The sequence below is a fragment of the Bos indicus x Bos taurus genome, chromosome 1 (genome assembly GCF_003369695.1).
Source record: "Bos indicus x Bos taurus breed Angus x Brahman F1 hybrid chromosome 1, Bos_hybrid_MaternalHap_v2.0, whole genome shotgun sequence".
NCBI classification, from domain to species: domain Eukaryota; kingdom Metazoa; phylum Chordata; class Mammalia; order Artiodactyla; family Bovidae; genus Bos; species Bos indicus x Bos taurus.
This window is the reverse complement of record NC_040076.1, coordinates 118440117-118466144: the sequence shown is the minus strand read 5'-3', so window position 1 is coordinate 118466144 and position 26028 is coordinate 118440117. Positions and strand designations below refer to the sequence as shown.

Here is a 26028-nt window from a genome sequence, read left to right as displayed (position 1 = left end):
CAGACTTCTACTTTGTAGAAATTTAGAGTCTAATTGATGGTTAGAAATTGATTCTAAGTATCACACAGTCAGAATGCCACAACCAGCCAGCTTCAAGGCTCTTACAGAGGACTGTATATCTTCACCTTCTTGTTTTCACAGCTCATGACATTTAAGGATCTAAGAGAAATTCCCATCACTAAAATAAGACTCCCTTATTCATACTCACTCTCCTATGGGAATTGATTAGCCAGTCTAAACATAAATAGCCTTCGACCTTTACTTTGAACCCTGGCAAGAGAATCATGAAATGGAGCGGAAAGAAATCTCAGATCATATGTCTGTGTCTCACACTTCTTTGAAATATTAACAGATGGTCCTAGTGCACCACAGCACTTGTGGTATTGTCCTGTGGGTATCTTTATTCCTTTTCTAAGAGTGACAGCTGTCTACTTATCCCTGATGATTTTTATAAACTATTTTGAAATAATTTCAAATCAACAGAAAAGTTGCAAGAATAAGAATAGTACAAATAAAAACAGTATATTCCCCACATAGATTTACCCGTAGTCAACATAGTCAACATTATACCCGCTATGCTTCTGTCTCTCTCTCTCTCTTTTTTGTTTTTGATATCTGATCTTATTTATTTGTGACTCTTAGAACATCTCATTTTTGACTGGATTCAGACTCAGAAGTAAAAGTTCTCAGAGAGGACAACCTCCATCTCTTTCTCTCTCTCTTTTCAAATATTTTTATTTATTTATTTTTATTTTTGGCTGTGCTGGGTCTTTGATGCTGTGCGGGCTTTTCTCTAGTTGCAGCGAGCAGGGGCTGCTCTCTAGTTGGGCTGCAAGGGCTTCTCATTGCGGTGGCTTCTCTTGTTCTGGAGCATGGGCTCTAGGGCACGCAGGCCTCAGTAGCTGGCGGCATGGAAGCTCAGTAGTTGCAGAACATGGGCTCAAGAGCACAGGCTCAGTAGTTGTGGTGCACAGGCTTAGTTGTCCTGTAGCATGTGGGATCTTCCTGAATCAGGGATCGAACCCATGTCTCCTGTGTTGGCAAGTGAATTCTTTTCCACTGAGCCACCTGGGAAGCCCAGCCTCTGTCTCTTGACAGTCTGTTGCTGATGTTTTTCTTTGGCCTTCTTCATTCTCTTGGCCAAAAGCTTAGGATATCCTGCAGCCTCTTCCTTATATTTGTTAGTACAGTTCCTTTGGAGCAGCACATCCACGTTTGTGCTGCAGAACACATGGAGTAACAGGACAATGAACTTGAGTGCTCTGGTCCTAGGTTCCTTACCTTCTTTGTTCAGCGGCTTTCTTACAACATCCTGGCGGACTTCATTTTCTTAGGAGAGACTGAAAAGTTTTTGAGTTCTTCTAGCTCTTTTGGTCCCCAGGCGATGAGGCACAGTAGTATCAGGGAGTCCAAGAATATCCTATCCCCCTTTTTTTTACAATGACCTAATTGAGAACACTCAGGTTAGCGTCAACCATGCAAACCCCATCAGACTTGCACTTTCTTTCTCCAGTCCTCCTTCGTCTGTAACAGAAATGCCCCTTACTCAGTAGCAGACAGACCCAGCCATGGGTCAAGACACCTTGCTTCGTGGGAAAACCCTGTTTATCGTTCCCAGCACTGACTGGGACCACATAGCCCTTCCATTCTTCACCCAGAGCCTCAGCAGCAACTTCTGTGGCCATAAGCTTCTCATAGAAGGTACAAAATTTTTGTTCATCATCCACTTCAATGAGCTTCTGGAAACCAGTGACCAGAAAGAGATGTTCAACTTCATTCTGAAGCTGCTCTCTCCCTTTTTGCACTCTTGTACTTTCTAAATGCACAATCATGCCTGCATATTTTCTTCTGATCCATTGGAATGTATATTGCATACATCCTAGCCCAATGCCCCTAAATATTTCAATGCATGTTTCCTAAGAATTTAGATACTTGCTTATACAATTATAGCACACACATGTCTTTCAGTAAATTTAACAGTGACACAATACTTTAGTCTATGGTTCATATTCCATTTTTGTTGATTGATCCAGTAATAGCCTAGTAGCATTTCCCCCATCCTCTGGTCCAGGATCCAGTCTAGGAATCAAGTAATGTATTTAACTGTCATGTCTCTTTAGCTTCCTTTCATCCAAAATATGTTCATAGCCTTTGTTTTATTAAAAAAAAAACTTTTTTTGTTTTCTTTTTGTTGTTGTTGAAGTATAGTTAATGTCCAGTATTGTAAGTTACAGGTCTAAACATAGTGATTCACAATTTTAAAGGTTATAGCCTATTTATAATTATTATAAAATGTTGGCTATATTCCCTGTGTGGTCCAGAATATTCTTGTAGCTTATTCATTTTATATGTAGTAGTTTGTACCTCTTACTCTTACTCCTTTATCTTTTCCTTCCCCCACTGGTAACCACCAGTTTGTTCTCTGTATCTGTAAGACTGTTTCTTTTTTGTTTTTTCACTATATTGTTGCATTTTTAGATTTCACTCTTTGTTTTATAACAGATAGTTTTGAAAAATATTTCTCCTCCTCTACCTTTTAAACATTTATTTTTTCATTTCATTTCATTTTTTTTCTTTTCTCATGATTAGATTGAGGTTATGTGTTCTTGGCTGGGTTCTCTGGTGACTCAGACAGTAAAGAATCTGCCTGCCATGCAGGAGACCCAGCTTTGATTCTTGGGTCGGGGGCGTCCCTGGAGAAGGGAATGGTTACCTCCTCCAATATTCTTGCCTGGAGAATTCCAGATAGAGGAGCCAGGCGGGCTGCAGTCCATGGGTCACAAAGATTTGGGCCAGAACTCTATGTAGATGATGTTGTATCTTTCTCAGAGTTTCACATGGGGAGGTGCAGAATATTCATTTGTCCTTCACCAGTAATGTTCATTTTGGTCATCAGGTGAAGGTTTTGCCTGATTTGTCCCTGGCATTTTAATGCTGATAATTTATCAGCTTTGTCCTGTGTTTTCAGTCTTATTTAATTGAAAGTCTTAGACATCATCCAGATGATTTGCCTATTGGAGTCTAAAAATACTGATTGACTCAGATTAGCTAGTGAAAATTTGTATAAGCCCACTGAGTTATAGAATTAGATGCAGCAGAATCTAAATTCACCAATTGAAACTAAGATAAAGGAAGGATGCTGAATCTAAATTTGAGAAGGATTTAAATCATAGAACTTTAAAAATAGTTAAGTCTTTCAGATATGTTCATTAGCTGTATCAAATTGTGATCAAATTATTGCTGAGTTAACAGTATCATTAGTATTATAGTACTAATTGTGCTTTCTCTGATGGTTAGCGTTGTGTAACAGAGTATTTACAATCATGTATGTGATAAACTGGCTCATACTGTTGTATGTTTATAATCTGGCTCATACCATAAACTGGTTGTGGGGGAAAAGAAAGCCACTTTAGCTAAGCCTTATCAGAATGGTAAATAACCACTTTTTATTTCTTAGGATTTAATGTGTTCAGATAGTAACTTTATAAACAACTTGCAGACCTGGGAAACTTTGGGGCGATGTCTTCAGCATCATGAACTGCTTGCCTTCTTTGTGTGTTAGGTAGACTACAGTAACGCCTACAAGACTGCAAAAACCCAGAGTTGCATCCACCTTCTCAGTGAGGCTCACCTATTAGTGAGAGCGGCCCTGATGGATGCCAGTCAGCTGGAACCTGGAGAAAAGGCAGAGCTTTTAGAAGCATTTAAAGAAAGCTGTGGGCACCTTGGCGACTGCTACAGCAGGTTGGTGATGCTGCTTGGAAGCTCGCTAAAGAAGCCACCTGAGCTTCAGGTGTAACTTACCAACTTTTCCACTTCCGGCAGTTACCTGACAAATGGGAGGACACATGAGGGGCTGTGATTTATTTATTCATTTATTTCTCAGCACTTGTTGAGCACATCCTGTGTGCCAGGTACCGTGCTAAGCTTAGAGAGATAAACATGACCTGTTCCTACTCAAGGACTTATAGTTTATTAGATGAGCAGTGTTTGTGTCTCCCATCAGTTAATTTAGAAATTTGAAGTTTCTTTTCAGGCCTTTGGGAGGTGGTAGGGCATGACCAGTTAAAATACCTGAGACAACTGTATTACTCATCTATTGCCTGTTAGCTTTGAGGGAGAGATCCTAGTTGGACAGTCTGTGGTTTTAATCGTAGTAATCAATGGTTTTATAATGTCAGAAAAGGACACTAGGAAGAATAATGATTTCTATTTTTGAGAATGATCTTTACAATTTTTTTAATATAATTGTTTTAAAGGCTTACTTGAACCACGGGAGTCATTATAAATTAACGAAAGGCTTTTCCTACTTATGGTCTTCCCCTGGTGGCTCAGATGGTAAAGAATCTGCCTGTAGTGTAGGAGACCCAGGTTCAGTCCCTGGGTCAGGAAGATGCCCTGGAGAAGGGAATGGCTACCCACTCCAGTATTCTTGCCTGGAGAATTTCATGGACAGAGGAGCCTGGAGGGCTATAGTCCATGAGGTCACACAGAGTTGGACGTGACTGAGCAACTAACACTTTCCTGCTTATAAATACCATTCTTGTAGAGCTGCATTATGAATATTAAAATTCACTTGTTTCTCTGATTTTATTATAAGTAAGCAAAAAGAAGCTACATTAATTAGAATGACTTTGCAGAACAAAACTTAGGAATTTGTTCCAGCTCTTATTGGCCACAGAAAAGTATTTGTGTCTTCTGGAAAGCATGATCTGGTTTATTATCAAATGTGTTAGACATCCAAACCTAAAATTGACAAATCTGAGGGTTTTGTTTTTCCCACTTCCTTCCCTTTAGGCTTGAAACCCAGCATTCCCACCTTGCCTTGCCATACTATAAGATGTCTGGTTTGTCTATGGCGGAAGTTTTGAACCGAGTGGACTGGGCAGTAGAGGATGGATCACAGAAATACGAGCGGGGATTAATCTTCTACATTAATCATTCACTTTATGAAAACCTGGATGAAGAATTAAGTGAAGTGAATACAACTTCCTGCTTAGTTAGATCTAGTATTTTTAACTTTTCACTTTAGCTTTTTATGCAATTCTGTTTTAAAAATTAAGTTCCAAGTATTTTCATTGGTAGTATAGTCTTTTTTTTCTAAAAAAGGTAACTAGGGTGCACTTTTTCTTCATTAATAATACTCATAGAATTACAGCTTGAAAAAGAACTTAGAATCATCTTCTCATACTTTCTCATTACATAGACAGGGAGATGCGGGCCACTGTGGTTGAGTGACCTGCCCATGTGACAGTGGCATGTCTTTAGAAGAATGGCAGAGAACCTGGGCCTTGCCTGCCTTCTCATCCACAGCCCTTTACAAAACCCTAGTTGCTCCTCTCTCCAAGTGTCTAAAACTTTTTTATAAAATCCTGGCCCAGCAACCTTCAGACGTTTTTAAGGATTGTTTTTAGCCCCTCATGTATTTTTTATTTTTCGGTTGTTCTGGGTCTTTGTTCCTGTGCAGGCTTTCTCTCGTTGCACTGTACAGAGGCTACCCTTTGTTGTGGTACATGGCCTTCTCATGGTGGTGGTTTCTCTCATGGAGCACAGGCTCTTGGGTGCCCGGGCGTCAGTTGCAGCTCTTGGTCTCCGGAGCATGGGCTTTAGTAGTTGTGGTGCATGAGCTTTTAGTTGCTCCACAGCATGTGGGATCTTCCCAGACCGGGGATTGAACCTGTGTCCCCTGAATTGGCAGGTGGATTCTTATCTGCTGTACCACCAGGGACGTCCTCCCTTTCATGTATTTTTAAATAGTTGAATACAAATATGCAGAATTGGGTATTGTGATTCCAAATATTTTAAGGTTTTAAGAGAAATGAAATTTTCTTCTATAAATATTATTTTTGTATATTAAATATATTTTGTACTAAGTAGTAATTTTGTATAACGGACTTTGGAGTGGAATTTAATCCAGTATTTGTCGTCTTCTGAACACCTGTTAGTATTAGAAATACTGACCACAACTTGGTACAAAGAGATCACGTTAGGTCACCTCAGATCTCCCATGCTATCATCAACTCTCTTTTTAAATCAAAACATAGTGCGAAATTTTATATTAATTGGAATGTTGTATCTTGCTTTTTTATCCTTTTTTTTTTTTTTTGCAGATTTTGTTGCTTTCTATTGGCTGACTGACCTTTTATTTCTCACTTTGCTCACCAAAGGAATTATCAGCAAAAGTAGTTCAGATGTTTTATGCGGCTGAGCCGAAGCAACTGCCACATATTCTCTGTAGTCCTTCTATGAAGAATATTGATCCTTTAACTGCCATAAAATATTTAAGGAAGCTGGATACTTCTGGATTTTCATCAGTTTTAGTGACATTGGCCAAGGCAGCAATGGCTTTGAAAATGGGAGATCTTGACATGCACAGGAATGAAATGAAAAGCCATTCAGAGGTATGGCGCCGTACCTAGTATTAATAGCCAGCTAACGTAGGACCCAGTGGTCCTGAGGTGTTTATCTTTTTTCTGGCTTCTGTGTAGCTCATTTTTCCTTAGTGGTAAAGGAAAATAGACTTAATATTATATTAAAAGGAAGTGACCCAAAGTGGGAGTGCTTGGGCTTTGGATTTGGAAATGAGAAAGAATAATAAATGATAAATGGTAGCTAGGGGTATCCAAAGACTTTTCAACTTAGTGTCAGATTTATTCAGAGTACAGTGCTTGGTAATGAAGAGCATATGGGCTCTGCCCTAAGCTGACAGTGTGACCTGGCTTGAGGAGGTGTGGGGTGTGTCCCTAAAAACAGAACAGTGGTGTATATTCAAGTACAGCAAGTGGGATGTTAACCTTGAGCCTTAGGTGTCCAGCAGTTGCAGAAATAGCCTGCCCTTGGGAAGATCACAAATGACTGTGAAAGATTGGGCATTTGAATGATGTATCAAAGAAAAGGTGGCTTCCCCCTGGAAGAGTGGCCATGTAGGGACATGAGCCAAAGAAGTTAATCAGTCGAGGAAGAAATGAAGAAGTGACATTAGTTGAGTACTTATCTCTCAGGTGTAACCAGGAAGAGCAGAAGTTCTTTATTGCTGTACAAATGGCACATTTTGTTATGGTGAGGAGAGCAAGTCAACACTGAGATGTCCTCTACTTTGAAGAGTAGAATTCTAGGAAGATGAATTTTCATAATTTTGAAGAATCCTAGGTAGACCTAAATTTAAAGCTGTCTATAATATTTGACACTTTGATGCTTAACTATGTAATAATAACTTCTAGAAGACAGTTATTAATGATGTCCTTAGAATTGTCTTTGTAATTAAAAACTGAGATTACAATAAATTGTTAATGGCTTATCAGTGATTCTTGAATGCAGTAGCATGTATTTCCAAGATGAATGCAATGTATATTCTGTTCCTAAATTTTGTTTTTTTAATCTGAAGATGAAGTTGGTATGTGGCTTCATTCTGGAACCTCGGCTATTGATTCAGCAGAGGAAAGGACAGATTGTTCCAACTGAGTTTGCAGTTCACTTGAAGGAGACTCAGCCTGGATTGCTTGTTGCTTCAGTCCTGGCCTTACAGAAGAACAACAAAATTGGAATAGAAGAAGCAGATTCCTTCTTTAAGGTTTGTCCCTTTGAACATGTTATTTTGGATGGCCTGATGAAGTTGGTGGGAAGTGAGGAATAGAATAAGACAAGCAAGTTTTCATTGTTTATTGAAATACCAGACTTACACATAACCACTTAAAAAAGTACAGGTTAAAAAAATGTTTCTTGAAAAATTCTGTTCATGCAACCTGGAGTATGTTGAAATGTTTAAATTGGCTTTTTCCACGTCACTAATGCTAGTGGGTAAATTGTTGAACACATGGCCCGTGTGATGGAGTGCTTTTCAGACCAGCTGTAACTTGATCAGTGCTATATTTATCTGAGCCATAGGGGCTTGTTTCACTGTTCTCAAGGTGCTTTGTGGTAAAGATGGAGACACGATCCCTCAGCTCTTAGTGGACTTTTGGGAAGCTCAGCTGGTAGCCTGTCTCCCAGATGTGGTGCTTCAGGAACTTTTTTTCAAGCTCACATCACAGTACATCTGGAGATTATCGAAGAGGCAGCCCCCTGACACCACACCATTGAGAACATCAGAGGACCTGGTAAGATAATGGAGTACTACAGTGAATCAAACTTTATACACATTATGATAATGACACTTATTTTTAACAGTATAACATCAAACGTAATATTACCAGACTCTTAAATTTTGTTATTTATTTAATTTTATTTTTGGTCGCCCTGGATCTTCATTGCTGTGTGCGTATTTGCTCTAATTGCGGAAAGCACGGGCTGCTTTCTTGTTGCACTATAGGGGATTCTCACTGCAGTGGCACCTCTTGTTTCGGAGCACGTGCTCTAGAGCGCAGGCTCAATAGTTGTGGTGCATGGACTTAGTTGCTCCATGATATGTGGAATCTTCCTGGACTGGAGATCAAACCCATGTCCGCTGCATTGCAGGCTGATCTGTATCCACTATACCACCAGGGAAGTTCTACCAGATTCTTTCTTTAAGCAGGAGTTAAAAACACACCTGTAATTTGCCTGTAAGTGACATCCACATTTGAAATTTTATATTCTAAGGAGCGCCTCCTACCACTTCTTTATTACTTCCTTGTAGTGGTGCCTCAGTAGCCAAAGTGTGGGGAATAGGGCTTTCCCCGAAACCCATCTGCACTCCCGTAGGTGATGGTCATGAAATAGAACATGAGAGAAGAGACACCTGCCGACCTCCCTGCTGGGAGAGGAACTGCAGAAGGCCTGTGGGAGAGAGACTTCCTCCCTAGACTCCCACTTCCTGTCAGCTGCACAGTCTAGAGCTCTTTTGCAGTCTGAGCCGCTCTGACAACTCTGCTCTTAGGCTTCCTGGTCTCCTCACCCCAGGGAGTCCCTTTACCCCTTATGGATGCAAGGCTAATGTGGATTTTCTTGAATAAGGGAGTCTTTATGGGAATTCTCTTCAGAACTTATGGAAGAGGTTTTGCCTCCCAAGGAAAGTAGTAGAAATAAAAATCATTTTCAATGTTACTGTTAACTTTTTTGGGTTTTTTTGGCGACACTGCATGGCATGCAGAACTTGCCTGATCATGGATTGAACCTGTGCTCCCTGCAGTGGAAGCACGGAGTCTTAACCACTGGACCACCATGTCAGGCCCTTATTAACTTTTTTTTAATGTAATTAGCTTAAAAGAAGTATTACCCTTTTTGTTAGACACTGTCTCTTTGCACCCTTTTGAAAGTTAAAATATTAGGAAATATTTAGTAAAGATTTGTTCATTAAGAAGCAGTAAGGCTGAAACATTTCCCAGGGGAATACATTCTCAGACTTTCCTCCCATTCCCAAGAAAATGTATAACTAATTTTGAGACACAGCAGAAAGTTGGAGACTGCTTGCTTTTTGTGGGATAGATGAAGAAAACCTTGTTTTATTGTACTTTGTTTATAATAAATTTCTTTTACATTTTAGATAAATACCTGTAGTCATTATGGCTTAATCAATCCATGGGTTAATGTCTTAATCTCATCCGAATCCTTAGTCGACAAAAATTATATGGAAGACCTTTCAAAATTACAGGTAAATAAAGATGCTTCTTTTTCTTATCAATTTGTATATTATAATATAGTATAGGAGTTAAATTTGGTACGCTCCCGGTTGTCCTATTAACTGAGAGTGTATAGTTTGGGTGACAGAATCTACAGTGAGGCATCCTCAGCAGCCCTGCAGGGAATTCCTGCTGCTTCTGCCTGAAACTGCTGACGGGAAGGCTGGTTTTGTTGCTGGTGGGTGGGTGAGGAGCTTCACCGAGTCCTGTGACAGTCTTGCCTCATTTTCAGGATGTGCTTGAAAATGCTTTGTGAAATGAAAGTATGGCAAATGCTTCGTGGTGTTTTCATTGTGATTCACTTTTTTTTTTAAATTTAATTAATTAATTTTTAAAATTTTAGCGTTCACTCATACAGTTTAGGCCTCTAGCCCAAGCCAAGCACTCCTATCTATCTTATAGGAAATAGATTAAAGTGGCCAGCTCATCTGGTTCCTTAAAGGATTTTTTTCCCCAAATATTTATTAATTTATATATTGGGCTACATGGATCTTAGTTGCAGCACGTGGTATCTTCAGTCTTCTTGTGGCATGTGGGATCTAGTTCCCTAACCAGGGTTCGAACTCAGGCTCCTGCACTGGGAGCTTGGAGCTTAGCCACTGGACCACCAGGGAAGTCCCAGATTTTTTTTTGTAATTAATTAATTTATTTTAACTGGAGGACAGTCGCTTCACAACCCTGTGGCGGCCCCTGCCACACATTGACACAGATCAGCCACGGGCACACATGTGCCCCAGATTTTTTTTAAAGTAAGAAATACGATCAAGAGAATGTAGCCCATGCTGCAAGAATTCTGACCTCGACAGTGTTTTGACTGAAAGTGAGAAATGAAGTCCACATCTGACTTGGTGGGTGGGGCTGGGCTGCAAGTGTACGGGATTGTATTTGATGGAGTCAGTGGCCTGAGGACTGAACATAATGCTCACATCTGTTGTGTTTGGTCTGCCCAGTGTAACTGCTAACATGTGAAAGTTGAGATTTCAAATGAAGAAGTGTTGAGTTTCAAGTTTCTCTTTGAAAAACTCAGCAGCACTTTGATTCAGCTGTAATCCTGGGCCCTCGCTGCCTGAGGCCTGTGGGCTGGAGCCCCTCGTGGTTTCCCCCCTTACTCAGGGCTCGCGCAGTCCTGGCTGCCACGCTCGTCTCCAGTCTCCCTGGTCCAGAGGCGGAGTGTCTGGCGTCCATTTTCCTTATACCCAGCTGCCTCTGTACATTTTCGTCATCTGGTTTGGCCTCGTTAGGCTTTTTGCAACCCCTGATTTATGCTGGGAACTTGGTGTAAGTGTAGTTACTGCTTTTCAAAACCAAAATGTCAAATTGGGAGTGGAGGTCAGGAAGGGAAACTCAAGAGACCATATTGCTTAGTCTTAGCCTCTAGTCAGCCTATGATGTCTCCAGATAGAGAATTACTTACGCTTTTAAAAAAATTACCAAAGAAGATTCTTGCAGATTCTTATCTCTAGTACCCTTATGATACAGAGGCTGCTGAGGGCTAAATCTCAGATGTGTTCATTCCACAAATATTCCTAGATCATAAACATGTGATTGATGTATAGCATTGAATGAGGCAGGCAAGACCTTGCCCTCCTAGAATATATGTGTTAATTATATATTTAAAGTCATAATAAGTGCTATTAAGTATCCCCTATAAAGCTTCAAAGCATAGTTAAAATCTATGCTTGAAAAAGTATAATTCATTGACCTTTAGAATCCATTTTAAAGTATTTAAAAGGGAGTCTTTACTGATACAGGATAGAAGGTTGTTAGCCTAAATTTTTCTAAATCCTTTTCCTAACTCTAACTCTTTTCTAAATTATCTGGGGTCAATCAATCAATCTTGTCATTTAGAAAAAAAAGAACTATCAAGAAACAAAAAGATCTCGTCTCTTCTTACCTCGGAATGAGGAGGTTCAGAATCACCTAAAGAGCTTTTTCAAAATTGTCTGACTTCCCTCTACCCACCAGCTCACCACCACCACACAGATTTAATATGTCTCTGTCTCTTGTCCTCAAAAAACATTGTAATAGTATATTTGTGCAAAAATTAATATAAAAACAATCTATAAATCTATCAAAAAAAAAAAGCACTACTGTGTTTAGAACACGGTAGCTAGTAAATGCCTGCCTTTTACCAGAATTGTCCTGGTCCCCTCCCCTCACCTTTTTGCCATTTCCCTCCTCTTGGAGCCACAGGTGTGATTGTGTAGAGAATTCTGTAAATTCCAGTCCCAAGGAGATCAGAAAAGGGAATAAATAGTGCCTGTGTTGAGGGTAGAGAGTCCATTTCCAATATTGGGGAGGGAAAAAGGAACACACTGGTGAGGAGCAGACAACATTGAATATTTTAAAGAGTCGTAGTAACCTGTGGGCCATTTTTTATCCAGTGATACATGTCTGGTTGTCTGGTGGTTTTTTGTTTTTTGGCCACATCTTGCAGTTGCAGGGTCTTAATTCCCCAACCAGGAATCAAACCTGTGTCCCCTCAGTGGACGCACCACTAGACCTCCAGGGAATTCTGTGTCTGGTGTTTCTTATTTTTAAACTTCTTGATGATATGGATTCAATATCTAAAAGTTCCTGGGTAACCCATTTTGTATCAAGCTTTGACTCATTTCACTTTAATCATCTTATTTCATATTTACTACGTTACTGTCAGAAAATTATTGAGATGAAAGTGAATATTGCAGGAAGGAAACAGACCAACCTTATTCTCCTAGCCATTCTTTGATAGATATTTGGAGTAAAATCATAATGCTGACTGTAAATGGATAGTTCATGTTCCACATTCTCCTGTGAGTCTGAGAAGATGCTGTAGTAAAAAGGATAAAAGAAGGAGAAAATCAGGATATGACCATTTCATTTTTATCCAGAATAAAGGGGAAGCGGAGATTATTTTGGTGGTATAATCAAAAGTAGTATTAATATTAGTAGTTTAAATGCTTAAAAGTAAAATGTTGGTCACGTTCTGAATACTGAAATAACAGCTGCTCTAAGTCATTTAGCTTGCAGCAAATGGTATTGATACAGATTGTTAGTTCTTAGTTTGCTTAGGTTTCTTAAGTGTTAAATTTTATTTTTGGTTTTTATATGGTGCATGCGTATTATAGAAACCTTGGAAAGTGTGAAAAGGAAAGCAAAAGTGGACGTTGTCCTTCTCCGCAGTGAACTGGTTTCTATTTCAAATTTTGATGCTCTTCCAAAGGCATGTACCTATGTAGATTTTACAAAATTGATCATGCTTTGAATATAATTTTGTATTTTTTTTAACTGATTTGATCATGAGCAGCATTTTGTCCTTAACTGCCTTTGAAAACAGTTTTGATAGCTACAAAATATTCCATCATTTGAATGTACCATAATTTATTTACTCATCACTTCTTGATGAATGTTTAGATTTCTTCTCGTTTTTCAGTATTATGGATATTCTTGAGTTAAACATCATTGGACATAAATCTTGACCACCATGTTGATTATGTCCTTGGGATAAAGTCTTAAAGCTTTCCCATTCATTTAAGTACGCAGTCCACTCAAAGCAAGCATGTGCTCTAAAATTGCATGTTTTTTTCTTTTTTTGACAAGTGAGATTTTTTTTAAAAAATTGTGTTCTGGTATGTTGTGCTTTAGTTTTTTGGGTGCCTCATTCCATAACATTTCACTTTTCTGTTCATAGTCTCTTATATGTGGTCCTTCATTTGACATAGCTTCCATCGTTCCATTCTTGGAGCCACTCTCAGAAGATACTGTTGCTGGCCTCAGTGTCCATGTTCTGTGTCATACGCGTTTGAAAGAGTATGACCAGTGCATAGACAGGCTGTTAGAGAGATGCCCGGAGGCAGTCATCCCGTATGCTAATCATGAGCTGAAAGAAGAGAATCGGGTATGCTTTTCAGATTATGTTTTTTAGTCTTTATCTCTGATAATCAAATGATAATTTTGTTGCCTTCTCTGCAAAATGGGGACAGATTATGCCAGTCCAACCTCACAGGACTGTGTGGGTCAGAAGAGCATGTATATTTAATAGGTTACATGTTTTGAGTACTATTAGAGGCTGTTAACATGTATTGTGCTGGTATGTTATCTTCACTAAAAATCTGTTGTTTGGAGACGAAGTCCACTATTATCTGAAGATTTTGAAAACATAATGAATGATGAGAAAATCCTTTGTGGGTTATCTGGTCTTTAAGATTAGAAGAGTTTTTTATTTTATAGTGGTATACATATATATGTATAGTATACATATTGTTAAGATTTTCAAGGTAAAAATCTGACTTATGTTATAGTTTAAGCAGAAGACTTTGAACAAAGTCTTTGCCTTAACCAAGTTGATGTATTTTTGCCCTGTGCTTCCTTGCACAATCTTTTTCTTCCTGTTAGAAATCTGAGTATAAAATGCATCAAACTTTAAAAGTACTCATTTTTTCCCAAGATAGACTTTGTGGTGGAAAAAACTGCTGCCTGAACTTTGTCAGAGAATAAAATGTGGTGGAGAGAAATATCAACTTTACTTATCATCACTAAAAGGTAAAATAATCTTTTTTGCTTGATTATAAATTTGAGAGTCTTCATTTCCGTAATTTGCTGAAACCTTGCTTTCTCATGTATTTTATGTGATTCTCAAGTATGGTGAAGAGGGTCTGAGCTTGAGGGTCTGAGAATTACCTGGAGAGCTTACCTTTAATGTTCATATGCTTCCCTTTCACCACATTTGATATTCATTTATCTTTTTTAGCTCTTCCCTGGGCTTCCCTGGTGGCTTAGACGGTAAAGCGTCTGCCTGCAGTGCACGAGACCCGGGTGTGATCCCTGGGTCGGGAAGATACCTGGAGAAGGAAATGGCAACCCACTCCAGTACTCTTGCCTGGGAAGTTTCCATGGACTGAGGAGCCTGGTAGGCTACAGTCCATGCGGTTCGCAAAGACTTGGACACGACTGAGAGACTTCACTTCACTTCACTTTTAGCTCTAGAGCTGATTCCTCTAAGTTAATTTTTTCAAACACTTAACAGTTTATCATAGAGAAACTCACAGCCTCAGTATTTTAAGAATTGGAATAGCCATTAAGACAAGTCCATTTTGTTTTAATGATCTGGGTGCTTAATTTACTTCATGCGGAAATTAAGATTATTTATTATTAGTTGTAATTATAAGCAAGTACTGAGGAATGACAAGTTTCTCAAAGATTTAGAAGCTTAGTATCTCTAAATTACACAGTATTGTATAGCAAAGGTAGTTACTGTTTGAATTTTTATAATTTGTAGTCATTTATAAATACTGATAGCTATATGGTCTTGTTTCTCTTCTCTTATGTGTTAATATCACTTGTTAATGGTTGGCTTGGTGACAAAGGTATGGCTCTATTGATACCAATGTGCCTAAAATATTAGAAGTTGACAGTGTGGGAATTGTATTTTCCAGCTGAGGTCACTGACTTTGAGTGTTAGGCAAAGCTAGTGGCCATTGGATGGTGGTTTCTGGAGATCCTCATTTAATTAAAGGTGTATGTTTGTGACTGGGAAGATGAGGAATGTTTATGCTACTTGTCCTACCCATCTGTCTGTGTGATATTTTCATTTTTGGAAGGTAGCAGTGTCAGGTGTTTGATTGCCCAGTCCCATCTGCATCAGATTTATCACATAATTTTGAGCTGATTATTCTTGTTGGTGGATCTCTTTCTGGAGCAGATACCTCACATCTTCGTACCCCAGTAGTGTCATTATCTTAGGCAAGACTCTTCCTTCTTCCTTTTCTGATCCACATTCACAAACTCTCTACCCGTAACTTACGCATAGTCATTCCTCCCCATGTTCATTTTTCTGTATCTTTAATATGTGTGTGTTCACACACATGTGCATATAGTGTATGTGTGGCTCACAGAACTAAGTGCTGTGTGCAATTTACCTTTATCAGATTGTAATACCTTCAGAGCTGGAATCATGTTTTAACATTTTTCATGTTACACTTTCCTTGCCAGCAATGTGCTTCTCCATAGGAAGAGTCTCTAACTAGATACTTATTTGAAGGGAAGACACCTGAATAACCTCAAGTCCATTTTTACTGGGGAGGAGGGGGTTGTCTTTATGTTGGCACCTGTGGTATATCTAGAAGAGACCAGGATTGGAGTTAGAATTGGAGGTGAGTTCCAAGCCTTCTATTTACTGAGTAAGCCTGAAGCAAACCAGTTTTTTAAGTGCCTGGGACTAATGAGAAGTTCAAGACTGACTATGGAGTAAAATACTAGGCAAAAATTGCAAGATGGTATGGTTGAGATGGAGATCATGGATTTATATATTAATAATATACTATTATTAATATAATATAATAAATGTTTAATATAAATGTAATATAGATATATAAAGTTTAATATAATAAACCACCACCAATATACTTAGCTTGGATTTCTTACTTTCTAATGCAGCATTTCTCAGCCTTGTCAGTACTGACATCTTGGACCAGATAATTTGTGTGTAGGTATCTCCTGTGCATTTTAGGATGTTACCAGCATCCCTGGCCTCTACCCACTAAATACCAGTAACACTTGCCCAGGTGAAATAGAAATGTCTCCAGCCATTACCAGATGTCCCTGGGGGTGGGGCAAAACTGTAGTTGTTGAGAACCATTGCACTAAAACAGAGCCACTAAAAATGGGGTTAGTGATTGGCTTAATTTGTTTCAAGGAAATACTTATTACTATTTTTGAGTCAGTGAACTGTACTTCTTAGTAAAAGTTCTAGCACTGTAGTAAACTATGAAGTTTAAAAAGTCATTTTAAATTCTACTAGCCAGAGAGAACCATTTTCAACATTCAACACACATTTTCTAGACACACTGGAGGATTTAAAGTACTGTACGGATTTATGATATTGACCTTGTTCTTGTAACCTGTATAAGTGAAGTGAAAAGTGAAGTCGCTCAGTCGTGTCCAGCTCTTTGTGACCCCATGGACTGTAGCTTACCAGGCTTATCAGTCCATGGGATTTTCCAGGCAAGAGTACTGGAGTGGGGTGCCATTTCCTTCTCCAGGGGATTTTCCCGACCCAGGGATCAAACCTGGGTCTCTCGCATTGTAGGCAGACACTTTACCGTCTGAGCCACCAGGGAAGCCCCCCAAAAAATACTGGAGTGGGTTGCCATGCCATCCTCCAGGGGAATCTTCCCAACCCAGGGATCGAACCCAGGTCTCCTGTACTGCAGGCAGATTCTTTACCATCTGAGCCACCCGGGAAGTCCTAACCTGCATAAGCCCCTCACTAATTGGCAGAAGAGGAGAATAGGGCAGTGGCAAGATTTTTGTTGGCTCTATAATTACAGTGGTTCCCAAATCAGTTTTTATATATGTAGGTTATTCTTACAGGTTCCACATTTAGACCAAATAAACTAGTTTAATAGGAAAGTGTTGATAATTCATGAGTTTTGCAAGTTAGTAGTTATTGTTTATTAAGATTCTATTTCATGTCAGTATGTCAGATTGCATCATTGTCTTTAAAATAATTCTCTAAGGACTCCGGAAGCTAGTAGGTGGTACCACTGCATGATAGATGAGGAATCTGAGACTCAGGAGTGTGACCTTCTCAGAGTCACCCAGGGCGTAAGTCGAAGAGTGATCCCTGCCCAAGTCTGCCTTGATTCCAGAGCCAGGGATCTTTTTCACATGTTCCTGTCATACCATTCACTAACTTTTTAGCAACAAGAGCATGTCATTCCTTTGTGTAAGGGGTGATTTAGCTTGTGTATATTGGACAGCTGGCTTTGAATGGACCCACACATACCTGAGCAGAAATTTTTATATTTCAGTTACTCTGCAAATAGGATAAGTGGTAGGCATATAAAAATCAAACAGAGAATGGCACTGCAGAAGGTTTAGAAACATTGTTCTTAAATGTCATTCCCTTTTCTTCCCAGCAGAGGGCGTGTATCAAGAAAAATAGAGTCGTAAAATTAGTTACCTTTGTAAAAATGTTTACCAATTTCCTTAATATTTAATATTCATTATAACACATTTTGCAGTTTGAGAAAAAAAGTAAATAGTCTTGAAAACAGATTTATGCTTATTAACATGAAAATCCCAATAGAGAGGAACAGATTTAGGAAAATGGCATCTAACAGTTAGGGCTTCCCACATAGCTCAAACGGTAAAGTTCCTACCCACAATGCGGGAGACCTGGGTTCGATCCCTGGGTGGGCACAATCCCCAGGAGAAGGAAATGGCAACCCACTCCAGTACTCTTGCCTGGAAAATTCCATGGACAAAGGAGCCTGGTAGGCTATAGTCCATGAGGTCACAAAGAGTGGGACACAACTGAGCAGCTTGACTTTCACTTTCACTTTCATCTAACAGTTAATGCCGTGTGTGTGTGTGTGTGTGTGTGTGTGCGCGTGTGTACGTACGCGTGTGTGCATGCATGCATGCTTAGTCGTGTCTGACTCTTTGTGACCCCATGGACTGTAGCCCGCCAGGCTCCTCTGTCCATGGAATTTCCCAGGCAAGAATAGTGTGGTGGGTTGCCATTTCCTACTCCAGCGGATCTTCCCAACCCAGGGATCGAACCCATGTCTCTTGAGTCTCCTGCACTGGCAGACAGGTTCTTTACCACTAGCGCCAGGCAGACAGTCTATAAAGGAGCTGCAGTATAGTCTTAACATTAAAAACAGTGTTCAGTTGATTGTATTTTCCTATAAATGATTCTAGAGAGAGTAAATTGTTAGAACTGTAAAGCATTTTTAGATTTAAAAGACTGTTTTTTTTCCCTCTCTCTTACCATAGTTATAACATTTTGCCACCTGAATTAGCTTCTCACTGGTTGAGTGGTAAGAGAGTTGGGTGAAAGGCAGAATCTCAGGTCTAACTCAGATATTCTTTCTTACAAACAGAAACACTGTCAGTTGTTGCTGTGGAACTAGAACTAAGGGATTTCTTAAACGTCCTCCCAGAAGATGGCACTGCAGCGTTTTTCTTGCCGTATCTTCTTTACTGCAGTCGAAAGAAATCATTGACTTGAAAGTATCGTTTGAAGTGTACCACAATGGCACATGACACTGAATCTTGAAAAGCTGAATGCCATATAAACTATATATATAAAGGATTTTATATTGAATATGTACATATACTGCAAATGCTTTCAGTCTACTTACCTCAGTGTTATTACTAATTTCATAATTTATGACCTGAGTCCATTTAATTGTCCAGAATGTAAAAAAAGCTACAAGACATTGGAATTCCCTCAAAGAAAGCATATATTTTTAAAGGTAGAGGCTGACTTTTATACCAAGAAACGTCAGTTTACTGTGGTTGGAGCCACGACAGTCTTTTTCGTCCCAGGAACACAAAACAGTTTGTAAGTGTATTCAAAAGAATGTCATTCCAAGCAGTCCAGAACTCAACCTTCTTGATTTTTCCAGATTTTTCTACTGTGTCACTTTTAAAAAACAATAATTTTCCTTGAGAAAGATTTTATTGTTTTCCCACAGTAAAAGATATCAAACTTTATTTTCTTGTTACTTGCAAAGCTCATGCTGAGTTTCTCTGAATCAAATGAAATAAAAGTTTACAAAGCTGACTTTCTTCTTGTCTGGCTACTTATGTAATTTGTTGAATGCATGTCTTTCAGTCAAAGTTTTGTTTCCATTTTTTGTTGATGTGTACTCTTGCTCTTTTAGCTAGAGTGTATGTGAAAAATAAAGAAATATAAAGACCTGTGTCTTCTTTTTTTAGCTTCTTATTAAACAATTTTGAGTCCAAGTTCAGCTCACTGAATGTGTGCTTGACTTTAGTTAAGACTGGGCGAAAATGCTACTCACTTGGTGTTTCTACAACTATATTATGAAAACTTTTCTCATGATGGCAGTGTTTGTTTTTACCATAATTTAATTTATAGATTATTTCTCAACTCTGTCTTTTTCCAGTTCCAGATTAACATCCTTTTGACTTCAAGGGTTCACAAAATTCAGATAGGGAACATTTTATTTTTAAATGTTTAAATAAATATTTTATTTTTAAGACATTTTAAATCTTGTTTTATTTTATTTAAAAAATTTTTTAACTAAAAAAAATAAAAAATTTTAACAGCTTTGAAAGTGTTAGTTGTTCATTTGTGTCCAACTTTTGCGACTCCATGGACTGTAACCCACCAGGTTCCTCTGTCCATGGAATTGTCCAGTCAAGAATAGTGGAGTGGGTAGTCATTCCCTTCTCCAGGGGATCTTCCTGACCCAGGGATCTAACCCAACTCTTCTACATTGCAGGCATATTCTTTAACTTCTGAGCCACCAGGGAAACTCCTTTAACAGCTTTATTTAGGTATCATTGATATATAATAGCTTCCCAGATATATAATTGATATATAATAGCTTCTAGTGGTAAAGAACCCACTTGCCAATGCAAGAGACCTAAGAGATGCTGGTTCAATCCCTGGGTCGAGAAGATCCTCTGGAGAAGGAAATGGCAATCCACTCCAGTATTCTTGCCTGGGAAAACCCATGGACAGAGCAGCCTGATGGGCTACAGTCCACAGGGTCGCAAAGAGTTAGACACAACTAAAGCAACTTAGCACGCATGACATGAAATAAATGGCACATCTTAGAAGAGTATCTTATTGATTTTTTATGGCTGCTGTAACAAATCATCACAAGCTTAGTGGCTTAAAACAACACAAAATTATCTTATAGTTTTGTAGATTAGAAGTTCAATGTTGGTCTCACTGTTTTGAAATTTTATTATTTTATTTTGTCTTGTTTGATTTTTTATTTTACTTCCTCTACATCTATGCCCCTCTCTCCACTGGTCCATTAGGAATGAAGTCAGTAGTACATTAGAAGGATTAATGAGAAGCCAAATTTTGGAAACATTTCATTGAATCTTATTTATTTTTATTGAAATCATTGAATCTTTAATAGTGATCCTTTAAGGACTGTCCAGGACAACATCTAGTCATAGATTTTTTTTGTAATACAGTTTTGTAAAGCCCTACCTAATGGTGGTGATATGAATCACTTATATTAATCAGTTATATTACCAGATGTATTCGAGTCAGTTGTGTCAAAATACAGTCTATTGATCTTTAGATATGAAACAGTGTGACAGTTTTCTGCACAAATGTACAACGTGTATTTTCAGTCTTTTTTTTTAACGGGTATAGCCATTCCAAAGTAAGCCTTCTATTCAACACTTTCACATACATTGTTACAAATCATTGTTTTTTCTTTTTTTTCCACTTATCACCAATTTATTTCTTTCATCCAGACTTGATCTCTATAGAAAAAGAAATTTTAAGACCATTATTAAAAAGAGCGTATATCATGCAGTTAAAAAGATTAGCACATGGTGCTTTAAGTGTATTCCAATTTTTAAAGGTTATGTTGTTTAATTATTCTTGATTCATTTATATTTTTCTGCTCTTTATATGTTTAAAACGCACCTCTCATTCTGCTGCTGCTGCTAAGTCGCTTCAGTCGTGTCCCGACTGTGCGACCCCATAGACAGCAGCCCACCAGGCTCCCCGTCCCTGGGATTCTCCAGGCAAGAATACTGGAGTGGGGTTGCCGTTTCCTTCTCCAATGCATTAAAGTGAAAGTGAAGTCGCTCAGTCGTGTCTGACTCCTAGCAATCCCATGGACTGCAGCCTACCAGGCTCCTCCGTCCATGGGATTTTCCAGGCAAGAGTACTGGAGTGGGGTGCCGTTGCCTTCTCTGCCTCTCATTCTAGTACTGCTTTATTGAAAGAAAAATTAACTTTCCTTCCCATAAGAACCTTATTAATTATAAAGGGAAAAATAGTCACTTTATAGTAGAGAAACCTGGCAGACGTGTCCTTAATCAAATGCTCAAAATGAACACAACCAGTAACTGAGCAGATCAGCATCTTGTGTCTCATGACGTGCTGAGAAAAACACAATGAATAACCTGAATCTGATCATGAGGAAACCTTGTCGTTTAGTCGCTGAGTCTTGCCTGACCATTTGCGACCCCATGGACTGTAGCCCGCCAACCTCCTCTGTCCATGGGATTCTCCAGGCAGGAATACTGGAGTGGGTTGCCATTTCCTTCTCTAGGGGATCTTCCCAACCCAGGGATTGAACCTGCATCTCCTGCATTGCAGGTGTACTCTTTACCACCGAGCCACGTGGGAAGTCCAAGAAAACTTAGACAAACCAAAACTGAAGGACATTCTACAAAGTGACTGCCCTGTATTTTTTAAAAATGTCAAAGTGGTAAAAGGCAAAGACCAAGGAACTGCTCTAGACCAAGGAGACAAGAAGACATGTCAGCCAAACATAGCACATGAATAGGAATTTCTTTTTCTATGAGGAACATGAGTAGAATAATTGAGGAAATGCGAAAAGGGTCCTGATTTTGGTAGGTATACTGTGTTGATAAGAACTGTCTTGTTTTCAGGAAATAGGAGTATATGTATGTATAGTATCTGTAGTCTTTGTGGTTAGGGAGATAGGAGAAAGGATGAGAAAATAGATGATGCTGGGCAAACTTAACATTTGGGGAATCTGGGTTAAAAATATACAGGGATTTTTTTTGTACTGCCCTTGCAACTTTTCTGTAAGTCTGACATGGTGTCCAAAAAAGTCAAAAATTCCTTTTTATTGAGTTAGTATGTGGTTAGATATTTGCCAAGCAGAGCACTGAACTGGATTTGGGCATCTCCTAGAAGTACAGAATATACACTCCCTGTGTATCAGGAACTTAAAACCAAATAAGCTTTTCTCCTCAGACAGCTTCGAGAGGTTATCTGGCTGTTGTGGCAGTGTCAGTTTAAACAAAGTACTGTTTGTATTTATTAGGGGAGGTCTTTATTATGTTTCTTCGGGTAGAGGAAATGAGGCATTACTTTAAGCATGACAGGATATCCACAGTTCTTTTCCAATGATATTTTTTCCTTGTGGAGGAAATTGTCTGTCTTGTCTCCCCGTGCATATTACTGAAAAATTTCACTATAACTTGATTTTCTCCCTTGTCTGTGTCATGGGAGGCTGAAATTCTCCTAAGATTTAGAATCAAGGTAGACTTGGCCAAAGCTTCATCAGACTTTCATTTAAAGATAATTCAGACTGACAAATGTGGCTCCCCATTTTTCTGTGAATAATTCAAACTATCTTTTTTGTTCATAAGTGCTTCTTTCAATCTTTGAAAAGCCAAATTTCTCTTTAATCTTTTTTTCCAACTCATGTTTTGCCTTCACATTTGCTGTTTGTTCCACAGTTTTTAGCAGGACTTTTTAAAACAGTTTCCCTTTTCCTAACCAAGCAAAGTCACCTCCCTCGTCTCCTCCTGGGCTTATCCTACAAGAGGACTCTCTTCCTTGTCTCTGTTGTGTAGACTTAGCCTATAGCAGCTTTCTCTGCATATCAGGCATTTGCATACTTGAATTTCCAGAATGCCTGCCTCGGTATTCCTTCACTCTGGATTATTTCCCTAAACAGGGTCATCCTTTCCTGTGGTTTCCATGTGTGCTAATTTTCTTTAAACCGTCTAAAGAAAGGTTTTCTTTCTCATCTCTGACTCTGCCCTGTTCAGCAGTTACTGGCATTACATGCAGTGGTGTTTGTCTGGATCTTTGGTGTTCTGATGCTCTCAGTACCACACTTTGTAATAAAGGGTTTTAATGGAAATAGTTTTTCATATAATGAGGTCTTTGTGTAGGAACAGGAACAGAAAACTTCATTTATACCAGTGAGTAATCTTTCAGTGATTTTTAGTATTTGAAATATATTTACTTCTATATTTTCTTTCATTTATGTGTTCACTTTTATGCCAGTTTGATGGGGAAGTACAAGGAGTTGTTTTCTCTACATCATTTCCCCTCATTGGATTTGCTGTTGCCAATTCCAACAGTTTTGAACTCAGAAGACTCAGGAAACACCAAAGCCTGCAACCATAAAGCAGGAATTTTCCTTTTTTCTAATCTCAACTTTTAAAGTGGAAAAATATTTAATTTTAGGTGAGTAGCAAAGTGATTCAGATATATATATACGTATATATTTTTTTCAGATTCTTTTCCATGATGGGTTTTTATATTAAGTACAGTATAGGACCTCTGCTATATAATAGGTCCTTGTTTACATATTTTGTATATAGTATTGTGTATATGTTAATCCCAAACTCCTAATTTATCTCCTGCCCCCTCACTTCCCCTTTGGTAACCATAAATTTGTTTTCTATGTCTATGGGTCTGTTTCTGTTTTTTAAGTTCATTTGTATCATTTTTTTATATTCCACACATAAGTGATACCATGATATTTGTCTTTCTCTGACTTAATATGATTATCTCTAGGTCCATCCATGTTGCTTTAAATGAGATTATTTCTTTTTTATGGCTGAGTAATATTCCCGTGTGTGTGTATATACCACATCTTCTTTATCCATTCCTCTGTCAATGGACATTTAGGTTGGTTCCATGTCTTGGCTATTGTAAACAGTGCTACAGTGAACACTGGGGTGCATGTAACCTTCTGGATCATGGTTTTCTATGGATATATGCCCAGGAGTGGAATTACAGGGTCATGTGGTAGCTCTATTTTAGTTTTTCAAGGAACCTCCATACTGTTCTCCATAGCACCTGCACCAATTTAGATTCCCATAAAAAATGTAGGATAGTTCCTTTTTATCCACACCCTCTCCAGCATTTATTATTTGAGGATTTTTTTGATGATGGCCATTCTGACCGGTATGAGGTGATGTCTCATTATAGTTTTGTTTTGCACTTCTCTAATAATTAGTGATATCGAGCATCTTTTCATGTGCTTGTTGGCTGGCTGTATATCTTCTTTGGAGAAATGTCTATTTAGATCTTCTGCCCATTTTTTGGATTGGGTTGTTTGGTTTTTGATATTAAGCTGTATGAACTATTTGTATATTTTGGACATTGATCCCTTGTAGGTAGCAGGAATTTACTCTTTATGTAACACATTTCTTTGGTATTTAGTGTTTATCCGTCAAAGGGCTATTTGTTTTTCTGTGATTTTATTGTATGCATGTGCTTACACAGGAGGGAGTGTTCTTGCTGGGATGGGCAGAGCAGGGAATTTACATTTTTTTTTCCTGGATCATTGCTATGGTCTAATATTTGTGTATCCTCCCCCCACCCATTCATATGTTGAAAGCCTAATGCCCAAGATGATAAAGTCTTTGGGAAGTGGTTAGGTCATGAGGTTGGAGCCCTGGTGAATGGGAATAGTGCCCTTATAAAAGATGCCCTTAGAGAGCTAGCTTGTCCCTTCTGCCATTTGAAGATATAGTGAATCTTTAACCCAGAAAAGGACCCTCACACAGCTGTGTTGACACCCTGATCTCGGGTTAACAGACTCCAGAACGGTGAAAATAAATTTTTGTAACATGAACTTGGGCAAACTTGGGCAAACTCTGGGAGATGCTGAGGGACAGGGAGGTTTGGCATGCTGCAGTCCATGGGATTGCAGAGTCGGACACAACTGGGCGACTGAACAACAATGTATAAGCTACCAGACACAACAGTGTATAAGCTACCCAGTCTGGTATTTTGTTACAACAAAATGGACTGAGTTTTGTTAACTGGTGGACTGAGTTTTGTTAACTGATTTTTGTTACAACAAAACTTAGCCTGAATGGACTAAGACAGTCATTGTCAAACAATAATCAGTAATGCCTCCCCTTCCCACAGAAGCACAGAAAGACTCTGTTCTGCCTGATTGACTATTTGAAATTATATTTGTTATATGAGGTTGGTGGGGGGCTTTTTCCTGTACCAGTTACTACCTAGAAAAAAAAGTGAATGTTTTCTATTTAAAAAGACATTAAATTTTAAATGTGCCTTTTGTTAAATCACAACTACTCTCTTACACATGTCAGTTTTAGGACTGTGGATTACACTGCATCAAATTGGTGTCAATTTGTATTACTCAAGAAACTATTGGTGCTGTATCAGTACCAGCTATCAGAAGATAAGCAGTGTCCCACAGCATTTAACAGTAAAAAAAAAAAAAAAAAGAATCCTGCTTGGAGGTAGAGAAAGAAGAAATCAGGGTAGCAAATTCACAAATGTTTCATTTGGGAGCAAGTATACAGACGAAATTGTGCATCTTAATTATATTCATGACATATGCCTTCTAGAATCACTAAGTGAATACTCACCTTCGTTTGGTAGAACGGTGTAAGTAGTTTCCATTCCGGCATGAATGTGGTCGGTCACATGGCAGTGGAGTAACCAGATTCCAGGTGTTTTTGGAGTCATTTCTACGGTTTGGTATGTCCCAGGGAAGAGGTCAAATACATCAGAAGTATAAACGCCCCTGTGCTTAATTAGAAAAATGACCAATATTGTATATAATCTTTATTATACGAGAGTTCATTCAAATAATCTTTCATTGGCCAATTCAGGGATATTAGAAAAATGACTAAATCCATTAAAAAAAGAAAGAGACCCAGCGTATTTCTGTGCGTAATACAAAGA

At 38.7% G+C, this 26028-nt stretch overlaps 2 protein-coding genes and 1 pseudogene across 9 annotated transcripts in view; 1 reads left to right on the top strand and 2 right to left on the bottom strand.

Annotated features, from left to right (window-relative positions):
• Nucleotides 1–19284, top strand: part of HPS3 (HPS3, biogenesis of lysosomal organelles complex 2 subunit 1) — a 41079-nt gene extending 21795 nt beyond the window's left edge. The window contains exons 9-17 of one of the 6 annotated variants that reach the window (XR_003511432.1): nt 3563–3744; nt 4798–4978; nt 6168–6401; nt 7385–7570; nt 7908–8096; nt 9461–9568; nt 13298–13473; nt 14027–14117; nt 18464–19284. Coding sequence is in view for 2 of the 6 variants with exons in the window: in XM_027543741.1 (XP_027399542.1) it covers nt 3563–3744; nt 4798–4978; nt 6168–6401; nt 7385–7570; nt 7908–8096; nt 9461–9568; nt 13267–13473; nt 14027–14117; nt 18464–18591 (1506 nt within the window). In the remaining 4 variants the exon portion in view is untranslated. Of the gene's footprint in view, nt 1–3562; nt 3745–4797; nt 4979–6167; nt 6402–7384; nt 7571–7907; nt 8097–9460; nt 9569–13266; nt 13474–14022; nt 14118–18463 lie in introns of all 6 variants that reach the window. The other 5 variants (XR_003511433.1, XR_003511431.1, XM_027543741.1 and 2 more) reach the window with 5 other exon arrangements.
• Nucleotides 9–2202, bottom strand: LOC113894011 (annotated as a pseudogene).
• LOC113893985 (ceruloplasmin) overlaps nt 7645–26028 on the bottom strand; it is a 60342-nt gene continuing 41958 nt past the window's right edge. For 2 of the 3 annotated variants that reach the window (XM_027543717.1, XM_027543731.1), the window contains 3 exons: nt 25710–25872; nt 12301–12405; nt 7645–8093 (listed from right to left, as the gene is read on the bottom strand). In XM_027543717.1, coding sequence (XP_027399518.1) covers nt 12302–12405; nt 25710–25872 — 267 coding nt within the window. In that variant the 3' untranslated portion in view covers nt 7645–8093; nt 12301. Of the gene's footprint in view, nt 8094–12300; nt 12406–20425; nt 20841–25709; nt 25873–26028 lie in introns of those variants that run through there. The other variant, XM_027543726.1, reaches the window with a different exon arrangement.